This window comes from Ranitomeya variabilis, chromosome 1 (genome assembly GCF_051348905.1).
Source record: "Ranitomeya variabilis isolate aRanVar5 chromosome 1, aRanVar5.hap1, whole genome shotgun sequence".
NCBI lineage: Eukaryota > Metazoa > Chordata > Amphibia > Anura > Dendrobatidae > Ranitomeya > Ranitomeya variabilis.
Genome location: NC_135232.1, coordinates 321,126,826 through 321,143,821, shown reverse-complemented (window position 1 = coordinate 321,143,821; position 16,996 = coordinate 321,126,826). Strand labels below are relative to the sequence as shown.

At 48.4% G+C, this 16,996-nt stretch overlaps 2 protein-coding genes across 8 annotated transcripts in view; one reads left to right on the top strand and one right to left on the bottom strand.

Moving 5' to 3' along the window:
• SLC12A6 (solute carrier family 12 member 6) overlaps positions 1-4,219 on the top strand; it is a 69,944-nt gene extending 65,725 nt beyond the window's left edge. For all 5 annotated transcript variants that reach the window (XM_077297972.1, XM_077297959.1, XM_077297964.1 and 2 more), the window contains one exon: positions 3,273-4,219. In XM_077297972.1, the coding sequence (XP_077154087.1) occupies positions 3,273-3,364 (92 nt within the window). In that variant the 3' untranslated portion in view covers positions 3,365-4,219. The remainder of the gene's footprint in view (positions 1-3,272) is intronic.
• A 44-nt stretch (positions 4,220-4,263) lies between these two features.
• EMC4 (ER membrane protein complex subunit 4) lies at positions 4,264-13,246 on the bottom strand. Of its 3 annotated transcripts, none has more exons than XM_077298032.1 (6): positions 13,109-13,246; positions 12,242-12,330; positions 11,808-11,919; positions 6,458-6,611; positions 6,197-6,357; positions 4,264-4,404 (listed from the first exon to the last, which is right to left on the bottom strand). In XM_077298032.1, exons 2-6 carry the CDS (start codon positions 12,319-12,321, stop codon positions 4,369-4,371), a joined length of 543 nt encoding a protein of 180 aa, XP_077154147.1. In that variant the 5' UTR covers positions 12,322-12,330; positions 13,109-13,246; the 3' UTR covers positions 4,264-4,368. The 3 variants fall into 3 exon arrangements, with proteins under 3 accessions (XP_077154147.1, XP_077154129.1, XP_077154138.1); XM_077298014.1 differs by lacking the exon at positions 13,109-13,246 and adding an exon at positions 13,034-13,104; XM_077298023.1 differs by lacking the exon at positions 13,109-13,246 and adding an exon at positions 12,757-12,828.
• Positions 13,247-16,996: the final 3,750 nt, after the last annotated feature.

Sequence of the window (16,996 nt, the reverse complement as noted above, 5' to 3'; positions counted from 1 at the left end):
TTCTGAACTTTACCATTTATTACACTTTTTTTTTTCCATTCTGCCCAAAGTCATAACTCTTAGTTTTGTCAATGGCCCTATGAGGACTTGGTTTTGCAGGATAAGTTGTAGTTTTGAATTTAACCATTCATTTTATCTACAAAACTGGAATGAAATCCAAGTGCGGTAATATTACTTTGAGGGAAAAAAACAAAAAATATCACTGTTTTCTCCATCGCCACATTGGGGGACACAGGACCGTGGGTGTATGCTGCTGCCACTAGGAGGCTGACACTAAGTAAATACAAAAAGGGTTAGCTCCTCCTCTGCAGTATACACCGCCCACTGGCTCCTGATAATACCAGTTCTTGCTTAGTGTCCGTAGGAGGCACACTGCGTCTGTTTTTCTCCAGACATTCTTATTTTTAACTTTACGCAAGAGGATGATGGGACAATGGACCCTTTTATGGGGGCCAATCTCCCCCAAAACATCATCAGGCGAGCACGGTGAGTTTACTCCCCGTACCCTCTCCTGGGATGGACGGCAGCGAAATCCTAGGGCAGCGAACCCTTAGGATACACAGAGGCCACCATCCATAGGCACAGTCCGGCCGCCCTCCCTCTGCACCACCACTGAAGAACAGCGGTGCTGCATGGAGTTCCCCAGTCCCTCTCCACCTCCTCATCAAGAGGGCGGCGGATTGAGGGTTACTGCACCTCCCCCTCACACCTCGCCTGAAGAGGAGCAGTCTGGCAGGGGTGGGGGGCTCCCGAGCGCACCGCGGGCCCGGCCGCATCTTGCGGCCGGGCACCGCTAATTTAGTCTTCGGCGCCAGCTAGACCACGTTTACGCCCACAGCGCGCGTCACGCGCAAGGGCCCGCCCACCGGTTTAGCGCTTCTCGCACACTGCGAGAAGCGCTCCACATACTCTTGGCGGCCATCTTGAATACAAGGAGCTTCAGGACGCCAGCTGCACCTTCTCCCCGTCACAGCGCTGCAACAGGACCTGGGTAGGTGCGCTGCATCTGCGACAGGCCCTCCTTCTCCTGCATACACAGCGCTCCGCTTTTTTAGGCTAGTTTCACACTAGCGTTAACTGCAATACGTCGCAAATGCTTCGTTTTGCCGAAAATACGCATCCAGCAAAAGTTCTTGCTGGATATGTTTTTTCGTCATAGACTAACATTAGTGACGCATTGCAAAACATCGCGTCCGTTTTGCGACGCTTGGGCGTGTGGTAGCGGACCGTCGGGAGAAAAAAACGTTACATGTAACGTTATTTGCTCCCGACGGTCCGCTTTTTCCGACCGCGCATGCGCGGCCGGAACTCCGCCCCCACCTCCCCGCACTTCCCCGCACATCACAATGGGGCAGCGGATGCGTGGGAAAAATGCATCCGCTGCCCCCGTTGTGCGGCGGAGACCACGCTAGCGTCGGGAACGGCGGCCCGACGCACAGCGACGGGTTGTTCCCGACGCTAGTGTGAAAGTAGCCTTAGCTGCACAAGTGCCCCACATCAGCCCAGCACGGGGGTTAACAGTACAACATGTCTCTGCCTTAACCCTCCAAAAAATCTGCAAAAACACATACGGTGTTCTTCACTTCTTGCACCTACTGTCATGCTGCGCTACCAAGCGGGCATACTGTTCCACTCTGTTATGCTTGTAACCCTAAATGCGCTCAGGAGCCCCCCGCTGCAAACGACTCCATGGTGACCAGTCCCCCTGAGTGGGCTTTGTCACTTTCGCAATCTAATGCTTCTTTGACTAAAGCTATCGAGTCCCTCCAGGATCCATCCAGGAGCAGGACCACTATTCCGCCTATTCAGGAAACCCCCTACGGCTGCGGAATCTTCAGCCTGCAGGGGTCGCTCTCATTCTAAGCACAAGCGGCCATCTAGGAAGCGCGGCCATAGCTCGTCCCCCAGGCTCTCTGGTGCCTCGGTGTCCGTTAGCTCCGATTCCCGCTCCCCAGGCACCCCTTCCGACCAGGACTCTGAACCGGAGTCTGATGAGCTCTATAGTCTCATTGAGGCCGTCAACCAGTCCCTTCAGGTTGATGAGGAACTGGCGACCTCCAGTACAGTTTCTTGTCTATGAGATTCATTGTCTGCTAAAAGTGACCTGATTCTTCATGTCAGTACAACTACAGAGCTCACAGATTTCATATATTTTTATTATATCAGTGTTGTGGCTTTTCATCAGGAAACTAGGAGCATTTTTTTAAATGGCTTCCACTAGAGAACTCGCCATGTTTTAATGCCTTGAAAAAACAAAACAAACAAAAACTGCGGTATAGTGAGCTTCCACGTGGTGAGAAAAAATAGTGGATGGCTCTTCTTTGAAGCAGATCACAAGTGATATCTCTCCAAACATGACACTGTCCAATCAAATAACACTATAGGAAAAAAATCCTTTAAAAATCGCATCAGAAAGACTCCCCCACCAGAAAGTTTCCCGATTTCAAGATTCTGCTTGAAAAACTCAAGGCCAGAAAAAAAACTCATCGTGAACACAGCCTAAAGGTATGTCTCCACGGTACGGATGGGGGCCGGTATCGCCGCAGCGGCGAAGCCGCTCGGCGCTAAGCCCCGCCCCCTTAATGGGACGCGATCATGCCGGATGTGTTAACTCTTCACATCCGGGATGATCGCTCTCTCCCATAGGGCCCTGTGATATGCCTTGCGGGGACGCTGCGTCCCCGCAAGGTGTACGGGCATGCTGCGATCTGAAAAGACGCGCAGCATGTCCGTAGTCGCAGGGCCGCCGCGTGCGGGTTTCCACGCATAGTGGAGACGGGATTTCATAAAATCCCCTCCACTATGCAGGAACATCTGGACGCTGCTTGTTTGACGCTGCAGCGCTGCGCAGGGTCAAACAAGCAGCGTTTCCTGAACGTGGAAACATACCCTAAGAGTTTGTACACACACTCAAAAATGCAGAATGTTGGCAGGAAAAATGCGGTTTGAAATACATGAGTTTTTATGTATTTTTTCCCCATTCATTTAAATGGGAGAAAAATGCTGAAAAAAACCTCTGAAAGAACTGACATGCCGCATAATCGAAAAAATGTTGTGGCTCAAATCTTCAAGAAAAAAAAATAAGTAGCACATGTGCATGAGATTTCAGAAATTTCACTTGCTTTACTGATGCTGTCTTGTTTTTTCCATGTCACAGGAATAAAAGTGGCAAGAACGCAGCATGTGAACAAGCCCAAAGACAAACTTTATAAAACCAGTTTGTTTCCATATACACTTGGTGCACATTATTCCTTAACCAAAGATGTCTCCAGATATGGAGTTCCTGGAAGTGTTGACTGAAGGCCTGGAGCGAGTGTTGCTGGTGAGAGGTGGTGGCACAGAGGTCATCACCATCTACTCCTAATGCACGTAGGGTACACGGGGCATTACTCCAGCCGTAGCAGAAGACAACAGATATTGATGAAGATGTTGCTTTACTGAACTTACAAACCATTCATAGAAGTGTTTCTGTGAGAGGAACAGAAAACTAGAAACCTTACAGAAGTTAAAGAAACCCTGAACCCTTTACAAGCCAAAAAACATGGTGTTATTGATTGGAAGTTGGCGGCACATGGCGGGTAACAAAAGGGATGACTAGAACAGTAATTCTCGCCTTGTCCAGAGATCCCTCATTGAACTCTATGCAGCAGCGAGCATGAAATGCTTCTACAACATATCAGAAAGGACCCCCAGTCATTCAGAACAGTTTTTATAGGGGGTGGGGTAGAGAAACCAGGGGTTCATTCATTAAGGGTACAATGAGTCGGCACGCCTTAACTCCGCACATGGCTGGGAACATGGCCATTCAAATGACCCTAGTCAGTATGCATTTTTTTTAGATACTCCTTTCCAAATTGTACATTAAAACCCATGTGTCTGTCCTCGTTCTGCGGGAATGTCCCACGTACTGGAGCTGTACACCGAGAGCAGCAGGAACAAAGTAAACGTTTCATGTTTTTACTTGTATTGCACATTTTTATGTCTAGCGGGATAGAACAAGTCACCCAGATTTAATTTATTGGTAGATGCGTCATTCCACGGGTTACATGTTTCTGTAATGATCATTAATGAAGTGTGGGAAGAAGCAGTTGTCAAGGGAATGATGCTAGGACTGAGCGACGCAGCAGCTTCCTCCTCGCTCGTCAGTGTTTGCGTCAGTCACTGTTCATTGTTATAGGATGTTCCAAACAAACGCTGGAATAAAACGTTTTCTATAGAGCCGGCTGTGATTATTATTTTGCATGATATAATCCACACCATACAGTAGGTATAATAATTTATTACAAGGGAACAGAACTAAAAATACAGCAGGAATCTGAAAAGGAGGTGCCAGCCGCTGCCCTGGGTATGCTTCTTTATGGCAAGGAATCATAGTAAGAGGCCGCCTCCGTTGTACTCCATTCTCTAAAAGAAGAAAGGTAAAGTAATAAGTAAGCCGATGGCCGCAAGTAGAATGAGGTTCACAATGGATTGTTAATGTAGCGATTCATCACTAAAGGTAAGGTATGAGGATCACAAAGTAACGCATGGACTGGCCGGCGGTGCTCTCGACAGCTGCATAGAAATACATAGTATCATGCGCAGGTCATGAGATCCGAGGGCCAGTCCGAGCCTTGCAATCCTCGCCCAAGTTATACGGCCGTCTGACTCTTCCCTAAGGCCGGCGTCACATTGGCATATTGCATCCGATGCGAGAGCATCGGATGCGATATGCTAATGACACTCGGCTCCTGCTCGCAGCAGAGCAGGAGCCGAGTGTCATGCGTCTGTGCTCCGATTCTCTCGCACAGGTAGGATCGGAGCACAGCTGCGGAGGAGGCGGAGAAATGAATTAATCCATCTCCTCCATTGCTGGGGTCCGCTTATAACGCACAGCACTCGGATGATATCCAAGTGATGTGCGTTGTCTCACTCGCACCGATAGGCTTATATGGGTGCAAGTGAGCTGAGAGTTTTCCTCGGTCCGAGACAATCGCAGCATGCTGCGATTGTCTCGGACCGAGGAAAACTGCCGACAAAAAGTCGGCTGGTGGGAGCTGCCACATAGCTGAACATTGGTCCGAGTGCAATGCGATTTTTTTTAACGCATTGCACTCGGCCTTTTAAAACGCCAGTGTGACGCCGGCCTAAGGATCATAATGGTCTGGCCGGAGTACACAGTGCCCATATAAGCCAGCCATCTGTCACATGGGAATGATGAGGGTGTTGGATGTAAACTAAGGGGAACCTGACCGATAATACAAGCCGACTGATCCATGGGCAGCATGTATTACTGCCAATTATCTGACTCTGCTATGGCATTTCAGAGAAAAAAAAAAAATTTAAATCCACCATGTGGTTCCCTGGCGGCTTCTCCTCACCAGTTTCTCCTTCAGTGACAGGTGTCTCCCTATACAGACATGTGCAGGGAAAGACCTGACAGTGGCAGCGGGCGGTGAGAAACCTGTGCAACTGGTCTCCATTGGGGTTGGGTCCCCTGCAGTTTTTAAAGTGTTTTTTTTTTCTTCTCTAAAATGCCGCAGCATAGTGAAATATACTTGGCTGAAATCATGCGGCCAATGTCAGAGACATGCTGCCAGTGACTCGGGCAGCACTAGTGAACATCCTCAGATAAGGTGTTATCTGAGCATGCTCATGTACTAACCAAGTGTCTTCGGTGTGCTCAGAAAATAAGTTTGAGTCCCCACGGTTGCATATCCGACAGCCACAACACATGCAGGGATTGCTTGTTTCACTAGTCAGCACGTATAAAATGTCAGGTTTCTTTTAATAGTAAGCAGTATGGGCAGCACGGTGGCACAGTGGTTAGCACAGCAGCCTTGCAGCGCTGGAGTCCTGGGTTCAAACCCCACCAAGGATAACATCTGCAAAGAGTTTGTATGTTCTCTCCGTGTTTGTGTGGGTTTCCTCCGGGTACTCCGGTTTCCTCCCACATTCCAAAGACATACGGATAGGGAATTTAGATTGTGAGCCCGAACGGGGACAGTAATGATAATGTGTACAAACTGTAAAGCGCTGCGTAATATGTTAGCGCTATATAAAAATAATTTATATATATCATTACAATTGGTGATGAATTGAAACACCAAGGCCCTGATCACATTAGTGTCTTGGTTTCCATTTTGCTTTTTTATGCCCATTCTGTCGCTTCGGATAGCAGAATAATGTCACTTTATTATAAATTATGACGACTAACCTCAGGTGGTTCAATAAAGGCCAGCCAATCAGAAGCATGCGTGGGCAGGAGTCCCATAGACTGACACTTATAAACCGCCAATGCAAGACCCAGAAGGTTTCCAATGAGATAAACCAAGCCTTGGAGAAACCGCTGACCGGAGCTTTCCAGGAGTTTAAAGGCTTATGGGGAAAAAAAAAAAGGCAGTAAAAATGGATGTTTTCTTTTTAAAAAACACATGGCTCATACCAGTTACTGAATGGAAACAAAATAATCACTTACTAGCAGGTGTCGCCAGCAGTGCTTGTATGGGTCGCCATGCCATCATACACACCATCATAATGGGGAAGATGGAAATCGTGTTCCCAGCCATATACATTATGAATAAATTCATGGGGATCTGCTTGAGTGGTCCCAGGGCGATGTCCCAGCAACGCTGTTCAAAATAACATTTTTTTTTTAAATGTCATTTGTTTTTAATTAAGTAAATTATGAAAAATAATTTTAAAAGGTTTGGTATTTCCACTTTTAAACACTAGATGGAGCAGCTGCTGAAATTTGCCACAAAACCTAATGCACAGCTAGCTCACATTACGACTGCAGTAAATTTGGTCGGAATCTGCTGAAGTGTCTAACGTTACCCCTCGCCTCCCCTTCTGGAGGTTTGTAAAAAGATAAAGGAGGAAGTTTAAGATCACAGTGATACAGAAAAGTAGACAGTGTCACTGAAGATGGACGGCGGCACCAATACTGTTAGTTGGTGCAGCTCACTGTATCATAAACTGGGGTTAGATACGCTGGGATTATTTGAAGCACGTGATACACTACACGTATCTAGATTCAGTGCACAGTGTAGTGTATCACGTAATGGGATTAACCACAGCGGTCTCGGGAGCATCGCGCATGACGGGATTAGACGCAGCGGTCTGGGGAGCATCGCGCATGACGGGATTAGACGCAGCGGTCTGGGGAGCATCGCGCATGACGATATTAGACGCAGCGGTCTGGGGAGCATCGCGCATGACGGGATTAGACACAGCGGTCTGGGGAGCATCGCGCATGACGGGATTAGACGCAGCGGACTGGGGAGCATCGCGCATGACGGGATTAGACGCAGCGGTCTGGGGAGCATCGCGCATGACGATATTAGACGCAGCGGTCTGGGGAGCATCGCGCATGACGGGATTAGACACAGCGGTCTGGGGAGCATCGCGCATGACGGGATTAGACGCAGCGGACTGGGGAGCATCGCGCATGACGGGATTAGACGCAGCGGTCTGGGGAGCATCGCGCATGATTGGTTCAGACGCAGCGGTCTGGGGAGCATCGCGCATGACGGGATTAGACGCAGCGGTCTGGCGAGCATCGCGCATGACGGGATTAGACGCAGCGGTCTGGGGAGCATCGCACATGACGGGATTAGACGCAGCGGTCTGGGGAGCATCGCGCATGATTGGTTCAGACGCAGCGGTCTAGGGAGCATCGCGCATGATTGGTTCAGACATCTTTTCACCTTATACTCTATATCTTACTTGAAGATGTGATCTTTTCTATTATACATAGTAAATAACACATGCACGCTCATACACAAAGGAAAACAGACATAAAAATACACATGCACGCTGTGACAATGCAACATTTTTAATCTTAATTATCCACATGTCTATTTTCAGTTTGTTAAGAACCATAGACTGTTGTCATATGAGTCTTAAACATTGATTTTTGAATGGCTGCTGTTTGGCTCTTATGCCAGCACCTATTGCATATTGTCTGCTATCTTTGCAAGACAAGGATGCAGGGTCATTGAACAATGGATGTTTGATAATATTTGATTGACCATTGTGTGGGACTCGTTGGTTTGTTGACTTGCAAAACAGAGGAGTAAAAACTATGCAAACTGATTAAATACTCAAACAATGCAAATAAATTTCATCACATCTTCCTCCTCACCTCTGGGATGATGGCTTGAAGGTCAACAGTTGTGAAATATATAAATGGGATATGCCTCTGTAACAGGTTATCCAAGAGATCCAAAGAACCAGAGACTCTTTACAAAACGACAGCCAGGAACTCTACAGGACATCAGCCAGAACATCATGGCTCCATCACGAGGGACATAGATTTGACATTCTATAGGATGCCAGCTTAGGGGGACTACGGCCCAGCCTGGAAGAATACAGATCTGCTCCATTGACATCACTGAACCCATAGATATTTTTGGGGAAGCCAGGATTTGGACCCACCGGTCACCTGAGCCCCATGGATACGTTTGGGAAAGCCAGGATTGGGACCCACCTGTCACCATGGACACGGTTGGGAAAGCCAGGTTATGACCCTCCGGTCACCTGGCCTTGTATCTACATGGACTTGTCGGTATCTCCTCTCTGTGTGTGCCACAGGTGGGGGAAGTCAAAGGTGCTATTATCATGGCGAGTCAGCGGAAGGGTGAGACTCTGTAATTTTGCACCATCTTGGGTATTTTGCTGGGACTGTTCTATGTGTTATTTGCCTGTTTTGTGGTGCAATAAAGTATTTCCACACTATTTTACCCTCACCCTGTGTTGTCTGAGTAGTATTATGCCCACAGCAAAAGAAGAGCGGGCGTTCGGTGGGATGAGTCCTGGTACATGTGGTTTTGGGCTAGCAGACTAGAGCACCTGCTGACCTGCCGTGTCTCCACATATGCTCATACACACAGGAAAATACACATAGTACAACACACAGCCTAACCTGCTATGGTCAATAATTTGCAAAATGGGAGATGGAAAGCAGCAGCACAGGTTACCTGGAGTGTGCTGAGCAGAGGGCACCACATACAACAGATATGAGTGCTCTCAACGTGCACTGCTGTTCTCTGATGTCTTGTGAGTTACGTACACACACACACAGCAAAAGAAGGCTCAGTGGGAGCCGAAACGTCGCACAGAGGTGTGGGCTGAATAAATTTCACTTTTTTCACCCTGAAAAGGACTTGGAGTGCTGCCCTCTTTTGCTCTTTTTGTATACATATTGGGTGGAGGAGAGGACCACTCGACCCAGGAGGCCTGGCACCCACCGGTGAGCACTGTGCTGTTCCAATTTTAATTTATATAATTGTCTAAGGGGTACTTCCGTCTTTCTGTCGGCAACTTCCGTCACGGATATTCATTCGCTGATTGGTCTCGCCAGCTGCCTGTCATGGCTGCCGCGACCAATCAGCGACGGGCACAGTCTGATTAGTCCCTCCCTACTCCCCTGCAGTCAGTGCCCGGCACCCGCTCCATACTCCCCACAGTCACGGCTCACACAGGGTTAATGCCAGCGGTAACGGACCACGTTATGCCGCGGGTAACTCACTCTGTTACCGCCGCTATTAACCCTGTGTGACCAAGTTTTTACTATTGAGGCTGCCTATGCAGCCTCAATAGTAAAAACATCTAATGTTAAAAATAATAATAATAAAAAAAAAAATCATTATATACTCACCTTCCGCCGCCTTTCCGACGCTCCAGTGACCGGTCCATGCAAGCGGCAGGTTCTGGTGCTAAGGTTGGTGTGCGACAAGGACCTGCCATGACGTCACGGTCACGTGACGGCGACGTCATCACAGGCCCTGCGCGAGAAGGACCTGCCGTGACGTCACGGTCATGTGACCGCGACGTCATCACACCCTCGGACCGGAAGCTGCCGCCTGAACCGAACACAGGCGACAGAACTACAAGGGGCCCCTTGGAAGGTGAGTATATGTTTATTTTTTAACCTGTGACATACGTGGCTGGGCAATATACTACGTGGCTGGGCAATATACTACATAATTGGGCAATATACTACGTCGCTGGGCAATATACTACGTGGCTGTGCAATATACTACGTCGCTGGGCAATATACTACGTGGCTGTGCAATATACTACGTGGCTGTGCAATATACTACGTGGCTGGGCAATATACTACGTCGCTGGGCAATATACTACGCGGCTGGGCAATATACTATGTGGACATGCATATTCTAGAATACCCGATGCGTTACAATCGGGCCACCATCTAGTATGTGTGTGTGTGTGTGCGTATATATACACACACATATACACTTGTTTGTCAGGTGTAATGATAGCATTACATACACAGCTCTGGAAGTGCATGCCTGCTTCAGAGGCGTTACAGTGCCATAGCAAAGCTGTGCCAGTGATCAGGGCACGGAAGGGTGATAATTACTCTGCTGTGCTCTGAACACTGCGGTCACAGGGGTGAGCTGGCGTCTGGTAATGTACTACTAATCCCAGGCTGCTGATCATTGCCGATGATACTCACCTCACGCAGGACCTCGGCTTCCTAGCAGCTCGTCATCACATGCACTGTGCAGTGTGTGCGATGACAAGGGGAATGTGCAGCCTGCAGCATACACTGCGGGCTCCACAAAGATGGCTGTGACCTGGACAGCCCAGGGGGCATGCCTAGGTCACAGCTAAGGCAATCTCAATACAAGAGATGTGGTTGGACGGGAATGTAGTCTCTTATGCCCAGGGAATGCCATATTTGAGGTGTGAAAGTGTCATTTTCAGACACTTACAGCCCCTGAAAGCAAATGCCAGCCCCCAGTAGCTGAAGAAAATATTAATAAATAAAAAAACTTATTACAAGTGAATGTAATTTTGTATTAAAAATAATTATATAGTCAATAATGATTAATAGAAAAATAAAGATTGCGGTACCTTCCCTTTAAAGGCAGAATATTACAGGACGTGTCTGCTCTACTATTAGCCCAAAGAGCATCTGTGCTATTGGCCAATAGTAGCCCAAGAGAGAGTACAGTGGCCCAGAACAAACAGTGCTGCCACATCTAACTGCATATGTAGACAACGGCATTCAATCAATGGTGAGAAGTGGCAGGGGAGCTATCCTCATGATAGGTCATGCATATCAGACCACCATCAAAACCAGCTGTCGTTATCTCTGGACGGGATGTGAACAATGAATGAAGCTGGACAACACGGCTCAGTATATTATGCAGCAGCTGCCCTATGAGTATTATAGATCAGCCCCTATTCAAATGAATGGGAACTGATCTGTAGTTCTCAGAGGTGGCAGCCATAGCGGATATGTGGTGGTGCTGGGTGTTGGACCCCCCACTGATCTAGCATTAAGGTAAGTCATCAACATTTTGTTCTCTGACAACTAGAGATGAGTGAATTTGCTCAGGTTCCCTCTTATTCGGCAAGCTATAGCACCCGGATACCTGGAGAGCACCGGCCGATCAGCTGTCCGGCTTCACAGCGGCATGTGTGGCGGCTGTGTGACAGTCACAGCAACTCATGGAGAGCCCGACAGGTCATACATGATGTGACTGTCACACAGCCGCGACACATGCAGCTGCGGAGCCGAACAGCTGATCGGCCGGTGCTCTCCATGTATCCGGGTTCTCTGCAGCTTATTCAGAAAGTGCTATAGCGTGCCAAATAAGAGGGAACCCGAGCAAATGCACTCATCCCTACCGACATCCCCTCTTACTATAACTCCATTGCATTCCTTGATCGCTGCTTTTAGCTATTCTCCTACTGCATTCCATAGTGCAGCATACTCACATGACCCTTATATAATGAATGGTGTACCTGTCAGACAAGCTACATTTCTAATAATCCCCAGCCGTGAGAATTACCTTCTCTACTAGAATGTGGTCGGACTCTTGTACACTGGTGTCTGGGACTTGCTTATCAGAATATCCCACAGGATACATGCTGTCTTGTGTGGCGCTCCTCTCACCGCGGCCCCTAACAACATGGAAAGAAGGAATTCATAGCAGTGTGGGGGGAAACAGAACAGAATAGGCAGAGGAGGATGGTACAAACAAAAAGACAATGATTAAAAAGGGCCGTCCCATTTGGACAACTGCTTCATAGTGGGGGTCCTCCTCCAGGTGGAAACCCCCTGTGATGAACATTAGAGCTGCTGATGCACAGGAAGTTATCTGCTCCCAAGAAGGTGCTAAATGTTCCCGCACCTGATGATGTGTGAGTTATTGTGGGGGCAGGAAATCAGAGGAGCATTGATGTCCTCTAGGGCTGCGGCTCCATAAGAAAAGATGGAACATACCTGGTTCCACCAGTACTGAACTCAATGGCCCATTTAAATCGCCGTCCACTTTTTGCAATTAAATGTGATGACGCTGCCATGTCTGTGTCCTGACGGGAGAATATAGAAATATTAGTGTTTTATTCACACATTATTAGTTTCCAGACTGCACCCACTGATCTGCCCCCTGGGAAATGCACAACATATGGTAACAGTGTCGCTCTCCTGCCACCTGTGTCTCCAGCCATTCCGCAGAGCCGAGCGGGCGAACGTCACCTCTCCGCAGCCCCGAATCTTCCACAACAAGTGAAGCAAGTCGGAAGGGAGACATTTAGACCCCGGGTCACTAATATGGCAGTGTACAGGCATACTAGAGTCACTCAGTAAGAGGACCGCCGCCATCTTTATTATCAGTAAAAGTCCAGTTAGATAACATTTATTCTGTGCAGTAGTGACGTCACATACATCATTCATGGGACCACTGCAGCCAATCGCCAACCTCAGCAGTAACCCACACACTGCACACCATCACTGACCACTAGATCAGCAGGACACAATGAGGGGGAGAGGATGTCACCGTATAAAAGAGCCATTCAACCTATAGAAACGATTCCAGAATGGCTGCTGCTACTGTACAATCCCAAACTCAGCATTCCTTGTCTCCTCGCTTCCTTATCTATATACAGAACATGGCCCCCATCACTGAGCGGCTGGGGAAGAGAACAGGCCAGGAACAGGGAATTTGGGACCTTACAATATGGGCACATTAAGGACAGAAGACGTTATATTACGGCCGGAGGTACTGGAGCCTGCCTGTAAGATGGAGGGCGATACACCCCGGCACCTGCAGGCGGCGCTAACACAACCCATCGCCACCCGGCTCATTACCGTCAGACTCTTCCGCAGGCAGCGACCACAGATGTTGACGTGAGCAGACACTTTTAAGTGACGTCACAATTATCCTCTCCCAGCACCAGGGGAAGGTTAGCGGAGACGTTCACTGCTGCCGCGGCGGCCATTTTGCCGAAGCGCAGTAATTCGTGTGTGAAGTCTCGCGTTTTCTGAGGACATGAACTGTAGCCGCCCCGAGTACTAGTGCCCAGCGATCAGCATTGAGGAGGGCTCCGCAGGTGGTGCGCGGTGGGAAGGAAATGTCGCTGTGGTGTGGACGGTGGAGTTTTGGATTTTGGTTGATTCCACGAGTGAGACTTAGACCAGGTTCACACCACAGTATAAAAAATCATCCGAAACGCCGACCACTTTTTTCTTGCAGTTCGTATGCAATACGTCCCCCCCCAGCGGCTATTAGGCTACGTTCACATTTGCGTTGTGCGCCGCAGCGTCGGCGCCGCAGCGCACAACGCAAACAAAAACGCGGCAAAACGCACGCTAAAACGCTGCGTTTTGCGCCGCATGCGTCCTTTTTGGCCGAAAGTTGGACGCAAAAAAAATGCAACTTGATGCGTTTCTTGCGTCCAACGCTTGCGGCCATGCGGCGCAAAACGCAGCACAACGCATGTCCATGCGCCCCCATGTTAAATATAGGGGCGCATGACGCATGCGGCGCTGTTGCGGCGCCCGACGCTGCGGCGCTGACCGCAAATGTGAACGTAGCCTACCCCTTCATGACCGGAGGTATTTACATTTTTTGCGTTTTCGTTTTTTGCTCCCCTTCTTCCCAGAGCCTTTTTTTTTGGTCAATATGGCCATGTGAGGGCTTGTTTTTTGCACGACGAATTGTACTTTTGAACAACACCAAGGGTGGTTTGCACGTTAATGACTCGGCCAATTTTTACAATTCTGACCACTGTCCCTTTATGAGGTTATAACTCTGGAACGCTTCAACGGATCCCGGTGATTCTGACACTGTTTTCTGTGACATATTGTACTTCATGATAGTGGTAAAATTTCTTTGATATTACCTGCGTTTATTTGTGAAAAAAACGGAAATTTGGCGAAAATTTTGAAAATTTCGCAATTTTCCAACTTTGAATTTTTATGCCCTTAAATCACAGAGATATGTCACGCAAAATACTTAATAAGGCCTCTTTCACACGTCAGTGTCTCCGGTACGTGTAGTGACAGTTTTCTCACGTACCGGAGACACTGACACACGTAGACACATTTAAATAAATGGGTCTATGCACATGTGCGTGTTTTCACACGGACCGTATGTCCGTGCTGAAAACACGTAGACATGTCCGTTTTTGACCGGCAGCACGGACCACAATACGGACAGCACACGTGCACACGGAGAACAGTGTGGACTCTCCTCCGTGTGCACGTACCGCCCGCAGGAGAGACAGCGCTACACTAAGCGCTGTCCCCCCCGCTGTGGTGCTGAAGGCGGAATTCATCTCTTCTCCCCCGCCGGAGAGAAGAAATGAAAGATCAAGTTTTTTTTTTTGTGAAAAATAAATTTTTCATGTGCCCCCCACCTCCCCCCTCAGTGCGCCGCCTGGTCCCTTGCCGCAGAAATACCTAGCTCCCGCGATGTCTCCTCTGTCCTCTCCGCGCTGGCAGCTTCTCCTGTGTGAGCGGTCACGTGGGACTGCTCATTACAGTCAGGGAATATTCACTGACTGTAATGAGCAGTCCCACGTGACCGCTCACACAGGAGAAGCTGCCAGCGCGGAGAGGACAGAGGAGACATCGCGGGAGCTAGGTGAGTATTTCTGCGGCAAGGGACCAGGCGGCGCACTGAGGGGGGAGGCGGGGGGCACATGCAAAATTTAATTTTCACAAGAAAAAAAAAAAAAATCGATCTTTCATCTCTTCTCTCCAACGAACGCTGGGGGAGAAGAGATGAATTCTGCCTTCCGCATCACATGCAGGGGGGACAGCGCTTAGTGTAGCGCTGTCTCTCCTGCACGGTCCGTGTGGTCCTCAGGCGGCACACGGGCGGCACACGGATGCCGCACGTGTGCCACACTGATGTGCCACTTGAGCACACGGACATACGGACACGGATATCTCCGGTACCGGTTTTTCCAGTACCGGAAATATCAGGACTAGGGTTGAGCGAAACGGGTCGGCAATTTTCAGAAGTCGCCGACTTTTGGCAAAGTCGGGTTTCATGAAACCCGACCCGACCCCTGTGTGGGGTTGGCCATGAAGTCGGCGATCTTCTGAATCTGGAATCGGAATTCCGATACCGATTCCCGATATGTTTAAGATATCGGGAATTGGTATCGGAATTCAGATTTAAGTGTAAAATAAAGAATTAAAATAAAAAATATCGCTATACTTACCCTCTGATGCGCCCTGGTACTAAGCGGGAACCTTCCTTCCTTAGAATCAGCCTTCCAGGATCTTGCGGTGACGTCGCGGCTTGTGATTGGTCGCGCGGCCGCCCATGTGACCGCGCGACCAATCACAAGCCGCGACGTCACCGTGACGTCACCGAAGGTCCTGGAAGGGCTGATTCTTAGGAAGGAAGGCTGCCGGAAAGAAGCAGGGCGCGTCCGAGGGTGAGTATATACCTAATAGGAATATACTCACCCTCGGCTTCTTTCCGGCAGCCTTCCTTCCTAAGAATCAGCCCTTCCAGGACCTTCGGTGACGTCACGGCTTGTGATTGGTCGCGCGAGCGGCCGCGCGACCAATCACAAGCCGCGACGTCACCGCAAGGTCCTGGAAGGCTGATTCTAAGGAAGGAAGGTTCCCGCTTAGTACCAGGGCGCATCAGAGGGTAAGTATGGCGATATTTTTTATTTTAATTCTTTATTTTACACTTAAATATGGATCCCAGGGCCTGAAGGAGAGTTTCCGCTCCTTCAGACCCTGGGAACCATTGGAAACCCAATGCACTGCATTGGGTTTCGAGTTTCGGCCGACCCCGACCCCGACTTTTTTATAGGATCGGCCGATTTCACTCGACCCGACTTTTGAAAAAGTCGGGTTTCGTGAAACCCGACCCGATCCTATAAATGTAAAGGTCGCTCAACCCTAATCAGGACGTGTGAAAGAGGCCTAAGTAACATTTCCCACATGTCTACTTTACATCAGCACAATTTTGGAACCAAAATTTTTTTTTTGTTAGGGAGTTATAAGGGTTAAAAGTTGACCAGCAATTTCTCATTTTTACAACACCATTTTTTTTTAGGGACCACATCTTATTTGAAGTCATTTTGATGGGTCTATATGATAGAAAATACCCAAGTGTGACACCATTCTAAAAACTGCACCCCTCAAGGTGCTCAAAACCACATTCAAGAAGTTTATTAACCCCTTCAGGTGTTTCACAGGAATTTTTGGAATGTTTAAATAAAACTGAACATTTAACTTTTTCACAAAAAATTTACTTCAGCTCCAATTTGTTTTATTTTACCAAGGGTAACTGGAGAAAATGATGGACCCCAAACCTTGTTGTGCAATTTCTCCTGAGTACGCCGATACCCCATATGTGGGGGTAAACCACTGTTTGGGCGCATGGCTGAGCTCGGAAGCGAAGGAGCGCCATTTGACTTTTCAATGCAAAATTGACTGGAATTGAGATGGGACGCCATGTTGCGTTTGGAGAGCCCCTGATGTGCCTAAACATTGAAACCCCCCCACAAGTGACACCATTTTGGAAAGTAGACCCCCTGAGGAACTTATCTAGATGTGTGGTGAGCACTTTGACCCATTAAGTGATTCACAGAAGTTTATAATGTAGAGCCGTAAAAATAAAAAATCATATTTTTTCACAAAAATGATCTTTTCGCCCCCAATTTTTTATTTTCCCAAGGGTAAGAGAAGAAATTGGACCCCAAAAGTTGTTGTCCAATTTGTCCT